This window comes from Ischnura elegans, chromosome 7 (assembly GCF_921293095.1).
Source record: "Ischnura elegans chromosome 7, ioIscEleg1.1, whole genome shotgun sequence".
Taxonomy (NCBI): Eukaryota; Metazoa; Arthropoda; class Insecta; order Odonata; family Coenagrionidae; genus Ischnura; species Ischnura elegans.
The window spans coordinates 53,548,072-53,554,865 of NC_060252.1; the positions used below are offsets into that span (position 1 = coordinate 53,548,072).

At 38.8% G+C, this 6,794-nt stretch overlaps 1 protein-coding gene across 1 annotated transcript; it reads left to right on the plus strand.

Moving 5' to 3' along the window:
* Window positions 1–3,840: 3,840 nt before the first annotated feature.
* On the plus strand, window positions 3,841–6,418 carry LOC124162691 (mucin-5AC-like). The gene is made up of 2 exons (XM_046539290.1): window positions 3,841–4,002; window positions 4,664–6,418. The coding sequence occupies exons 1-2, from the start codon at window positions 3,856–3,858 to the stop codon at window positions 6,164–6,166; spliced, it is 1,650 nt and encodes a 549-aa protein (XP_046395246.1). The 5' UTR covers window positions 3,841–3,855; the 3' UTR covers window positions 6,167–6,418.
* The last annotated feature ends 376 nt before the right edge of the window (window positions 6,419–6,794 follow it).

Sequence of the window (6,794 nt, forward strand, 5' to 3'; positions counted from 1 at the left end):
GAAGGTATAAAAATATACCGAAACGTTGGCCAAAATTTTGCATTTAATCCTTAAAGAACTAAACTCCTCGGCATTAATCAACGTTAATTCTTGATGGAATACAATCCAAACGATCGGCGGATTGATTAGTTAAAACACACGGAGCAAATAACGAGGCCATACAATGTTCGAGTTCAGGCCGAGACTTCCTCTTTTCCTTCCACGGCGAAGTTAAGCGCAGTACTGTGTCGCATAAGGAGATATCTTAGAATTATAAAAGCGTCGCACTGCCGGAGAAAGAGGAAAGACTGAGTGAGGGGTTAATGTCCCACCCTATGCCATGTGATCGAATCGAACGAAAAGAATGATACCGCCGGATTTTTAGCGCGCAATTTGCTCTCGTTCTGGAGAAGTCTGAGTTTCAGTAGTGCATCGAGGAAGATGGGAAATAAATATTAGGTAATGCATAATAAAGAGAGAAGAGATTGATCAGTAAAGATTTTGAGGTGACAATGAAAGTGCTTTGGCGCATTCTGGCAATTCTTAGTTTTAAATGTAGAAGTCTCTACCCACGGTCACAATGCAGTTTTCATCTGGATGTTAATAAATTGAGGTTCTGATGAGGAAAAACCAAGGTTCTTCCTTGGGTTACTGGAGAAAAATAATTATGTACCCATTTTGTAATTTTAAATGAAAGAACAAAGCTAAACGTTTGGATATAAACCCAGGCATCACTTTTGGAAGGTTTTGGAAGACGAGCCTTGGGATGTACGAGTACTAAATTGCGCAGCCACTTGGAATTGGCTGGCGATGGCCTCCCCGTGGGATTCGTAGAACTTCAAATAGTGTATTGGCCTCACTCGAAGAATAAATTGGGTCATCGTATTCTCTCTCACACAGGGAAATGCTCGATCGACAATCATCGAAGCCACAACCATAATTGATAACTCAAAGTTGACGAACGAACGTGAATTTCCATCAGACTTCATATACTTAATACGATTTTTTACACCTTTCCATCAAAAACTAAAATTACAAATGTTAATAATACTATGGAACCTGCATCCCAGGGAAAGATGATTTATAAGACCAATTGGTATAAGACATGGTATGAAGGTATATAGACAACCAGTCATGAGCACAAACTAAGATGGAATCTTTGGCAAGTGAGCATGAAGAAAATGTGGACGCAAAACGAAGAATATTAAAAAAGGAGTAGCATGATACTGTGGATGATGAAGACAGGGGGCCAAATGCATACGGATGATAAAGGGCACTTCATGAATCGTACGAAAATGGAGTTTATAGCTTTAAAAGAAAAATCATTAGATTTTGGGGTTGAATTTAAAAAGTAAATACACTACAAAATTTGAAAAATGTTCAATAATTATGATTATCAGTGCCAAATTAGCAGTTTCATTTGAGATAGTAGCTTTCGACATTATGAAAGTTAAAAGTTGCAAAATATGGAATGTATATTTAAAACATGGAAAGGGCACCTTATTCCCGCCTGATTGCTTCTGGTGAAACGGGCATTTAAAAAACGCAGATTTTTAATGAATTAATAGGTTTTAGGTTGTTTCTCTATATTTACTCATAATATTCCCCATAAGGACACTGCGACAACATGAATTTACGAACACTCACAATGATAAAACTGGGTTCTATTCCACACATTTCAATATTCGCCAACTATGGTTTTGGTACCGTGTGCCATCCTCATGCCCCCCAGCCTCAAATTACGCTGAATCTGTAGGTAGGTATTTTCGTATCGTACAGAGAAAGAGACAAAATTAAAAAAAAAGTAATGGTGAGCAAAAAATAGAAGATGAAAACATTTCGATCAACAGATATACCGTTGACATCTCTTCGAACGATGTTTCCTTTTATGGTAACCAAAGACTCCTCTTACATGAAAATGAAGTCAAACCATGCACAGTTTAACAGTGCGATCAGAAATTCCTAGCCGTTAATTCCTAGGAAACTTACTCCGCAATTTAATTCCAATTATGTATTAAAAAATAAGACATTAGAGTTACTACAATAATTGGAATGCGTTAGGAAGAGATTTCATTTTTTCTAAATCTTGGACGAGAAAGGATTCAGGATTTTATTTTGATACGTGTAAAACAAAATTGGTATTTTATGTAGTGCAAAACAGGAAAACTTTACGCTTACATTAACCACACTAATTCAGCCAGACAGATTTTGTCCCCTATTGCCTGCTTCATTTTATCACCCATAATTAATATAACTGCTTATCTTAAGGGAATTATGGCTCCGAATTCTATTTTATGGATTGAACAGATAAGAAACTTACTGATGCATTAATAAATACCGTTGAGAACACTTGGTAAGGTTCGAATTTAATGGATAAGTTTACATATCTATTATAACTTGACGTAGATAAGAGTCTAGGCACTCTTCACCTTCACTCTATGCCAAAAAGTAATGAAAAAACCCACAATGAATCGAGGTATAATTTCTCAGAAGAGAATAAATCACAAAAAACTGCAAAAATCAACAGGCCTTGGAAAGAGCTACCAGAGAAAATTATGTCTCTTAAAAAAATACTGAAAGAAAAAAGTCAAGTTGTAACCCTACCACAGTAAAGAATCTCTACGCATATTTCTCACCCAATACTTAAGTGCGTTTATGCGAGAACTTAGTGGAACACATCTAATAATGAGGATTTTTCGTGGAAGATTTGGGAAACATAAGTTTTCATTCCATGCAGAGAATAGTAAATTCTGACAAAATTACTGGAAAGAGAAATTATCGGGGAAATAAATATTTTTAATTTAATTAATATTCACATCTCAAGCAAACAGTGCCTTTAAGTCAACCATCATTTCTGACCAAGGCATTTAGAAAGATGCTCAGCTTTTTACTCAAAATTATATTTGTAAATTATGCTATTCTTAATATGGTGTAATAATGACCCAATGACTAACAAGATTTCTAAAAGATGACGTAGACTCACTAATTCATCTTTGTAAACTTTTCTTCTTCACTTGCTATAATGTTAGACGCTCAATATGTTTTGAGAATGTGTTTTTTTTCAGATTAAACAAATGTTTCCCTTCCATCACCCTGTAGTTCAGTGGTTCAATTGAATTTGTAATAAGACTTACCATCCAATAGAATTCTTAAGTCTTTTACTCCCATACGGAAGCATATAGAAAAAAATTCGTTTGTCCATTCAACCAGCTACTTCCCCTGTTCATTTGCCTTTTCATTTTATACCGTTGCGCCCATCAGTAAATGTACCATGCTGAAAAGTATGAGAAGTATTGTGGCGAGTAGAGAGCATGCAAATAAAAAAATGCTTTCGAATAGTCACAGTTGGCCTAGGTAAGAATTTACAGCTGAAAACATAAAAAAAAGCAACAGGAGAGAAAAAATCCATTATTCAAATTAGACCTAATTACGTAGGCATGAAGTTTCTTGGAAGGGAGGCTAAGAAAACAAGCTCAAACAAAGACCAATAAAGCCGAATGAAGAACGCCCCAAGACGGTAAACCAAACTGAGAGACAAGATAAAAAGCGGAAAAAGAGCATTTTCCGCTCGGAGACAGTAGGTGAGTTTCGAAGCGCCCGAATGTCAAACAGCGTGACAATGAAGATAAAAGAGATGAAAGAATTGGCTAATAAACACCGTTTCTCACAAGAACCCTACCTAAACGAAATAATTAAAGCATGAAGGAGCCAATTGGTGAAATATTATTGGAAAACCAAATTTCCTCCCTCGGAAAACCTTATTTTGGCCCTTTTCTTTCATTTAGGAATCCAGATTCGCAGAACTGTCACTCCAACGTAATTTTTATTGCAAGCAATCCACGAAAAAGACCATAAACTGTTATAGAGGCTGCGTAAATGCCATCTCAGCAAGTTGTGGGTATAAGAGAAACGGCAAGAATAGATTCTCCTATCACTTATTCCTGTGGTGTCGAGACACAAGGAATAAGAATGGCTGCTCCAGGAAATATCACAAGGCCGATTTTGACACTAACGGTTATCATGGTAAGTAGACTTCGGCAATTTTCGACATTGCAAGCATAAAATAACGGTGAATTCATGCGATCTGATATTTAAAACATTTGATCGGAGGTTCATTTTCACACAGTGGGAAATGTAGTTATTGTCGTGTTAAGCATTTTCACTCGCAAGGTGCTAAAATTATTTCATCACCGCGATCGTCAAATTTTGCACATAAAATAGGCGATTCAACCCCGCACATTCCTATGAGATAGTGGATCAAGGATAATTTAAAAAAAAATTTCAAAAGAGTATAAAAGATTTTTTTTTATCTACCCACAAAGAAAGTCCCTCTAATGTCACCACCAGATTTTGTTAAAATTTTGCATGCGAGAAATAGCAAACGGATACGCATGAGACGTGGTTTTTGTTTCAGCCGCCAACGCTCAATACTTTTCGAGATATTAGCGACGGAAAGTAATAGGAAAGCCCTCAAATTTATGCAACTAACAGAAACAAAAACAAACCAAACAGGCTGAAACAAAAGCTACACCTCATCGGTATCCATTTCCAATCACCAATCAAAATTTGAACTAAATCTGATAGTCATACTTGAGAGACTTTTTATCAAATATAAAAGGCTGAGTAATTTCTTTTGCTTTTCATAATTAGTCGTTAATTCTCTCTATATATTCAACTCTTTCAGGTCCTGTTTTTCTGGGCCAAACCGGTAAGCGGTCAGTATTGCAGTCTACAAGGATTCTATTGCGCCAACTGCACGACTTTCCAGGTATGCATCGACGGGAAACCATATGGCAATCCAGTCGCGTGCCCCAGCGGTTTCGCCTGCAACATGAATGGCCTACTTGAGTGCACCTACGGCGTGTGCTTGCTCCCGACCGCAGCACCGACCACAACCACCACAACAACGACCACGACAACGACTGCAACTCCTGCTCCAACTTTCTCGTGTCCGTCACAAGGAAGGTTCATGGATCCACTCGATTCAAGCAAATACTATATATGTTTGTTGGATCCTTTCACCGAGGGCAAATTCATTACGATAAATCCATCATGCCCTGGAGGTACTACCTTCAGTCCAACGCTAATGAGATGCCAACAGACTCCAACCTCGGCGCCGACCAGCACTCCAGAAAGCATTTCTTCCACAATTCCGTCAAATCCCGATACGACAACAAACTCTGCAGACCAATCAAGTTCCAATAATCCAGAATCCACCTCTCCAGCTGTTTCGACGGAGACCACAAATCCAGATACCACAGGCACCGCTTTTACCACGGAGGAAGTAACTGAAACAGAGAAGCCGGAAGAAAGCACTACCATTGCAACTTCTCCATCGGGTGCTCCGATTGAGACTTCGACTAGGGAAGCATCTACTGTGCCTCCAACATCTCCTAATCCCAGTGAAACGACAGTGCGACCAGAGGAGTCATCAACAACTTCAAACCCAGAGAGCAGTACTCAAGAAGGCGGCACAACTTTGCCACCCCAGTGGACGACAGAGCAAAACGGAGCGACGACGATCAATCCATCATCAGTTCCTCCAACATCCTCTAACCCGAGTGAAATGTCCACGAATGGGGCTGAATCGACAACTTCAAACCCGGACAGCAGTACATCAGCCGGCGGCACAACATTGCCACCTCAGGACAGCAGCACAACATTGCCACCTCAGGACAGCAGCACAACATTGCCACCCCAGGACAGCAGCACAACATTACCACCCCAGGACAGCAGCACTGCCACAGTAACACAAACGGAGACCTCGCCATCTTCAGCTTCTTCTACCCCATCAGCTACCACAGAGCGATTTGAAACTACAACAAATGCTCTTGCAAGTAGTGAATCCCCCAGTTCAACACCCCTGGCAACCTCGGAGCCCACTGAAGCCCCAGCAACCTCCACAACACTACCGACTACAACCACTCCACCACCATTCGTGTGTCCTTCAAGAGGCTTGTTTCCACATCCAACCAACTGTAGGAAGTACTATTATTGTGCACCAAAGGCAGGCAGAGATAATTATGTAGCCATCAGCTTCACATGCAAAAGAGGAAGATTTTACAGCTCACGAAAGAAGAAGTGCGTCAAACGAAGGGAATCAGACTGCCCTGCAAATGGCGAAGACGATCGTCACTCCCAAGAAGATGACAGCAAGGAACACGACAGCAAGGGCCACGACGACTAATTAATTTTGTGCTCTGATTTTACTCGACGAATTGCTCTTTTGAGAATGAATTCATTTTTTTATCCAAAGTTCGATTAGAAGTTTGTCAAATTATGAAATTTTTTTGTCTTTCAATGGTCTGGATTTTTTATGATCTTGGTTGGTTTTTACTTACAACTTTATTCCAAGAAATACAATCACCTATCTCTGTAATTCAGTAAATATTTACCAGTTGAATTTTTAAATAAAGGAGGTAATTTTGAGCTCATTTGATACAGTTTTCTCATTTATATCTATTGTTAGTATTAAATTAATAGATACGTAGCAGTAAAATAATTATACAAAAAAGTCTGGGTAGTCATATCTGAGTTCCCTTGTTGAATCTGGGTGGGATTTCGCATCGTTCATCAACCAATCCAACATAATTTTGGTTAAAATAGTCTCAAATTTCGGTATTTGGTCAAAATATAATCCACCGAACCACAAGCAAGGGTAAGTTAATCGGTGGTTGATAAAGAAATAGGCTTGCGTCCACTAATCGGTAGGTAGTTAATAATAGAAAGAAAATGGAATATCACTTAATAAAAAATTAACTTTCATATGCGTGTGTAAACTATGATTACAGTAAATGCATGAATAAGCCCCCAGA

What these genes read in the sequence shown, in the direction of transcription:
- LOC124162691 (XM_046539290.1), top strand. Translation starts at nt 3,856, where the DNA reads ATGCCATCTCAGCAAGTTGTGGGTATAAGAGAAACGGCAAGAATAGAT. An exon ending in TGACACTAACGGTTATCATG is followed by an intron (nt 4,003 to 4,663) that starts GTAAGTAGACTT and finishes CAACTCTTTCAG; the next exon opens with GTCCTGTTTTTCTGGGCCAA.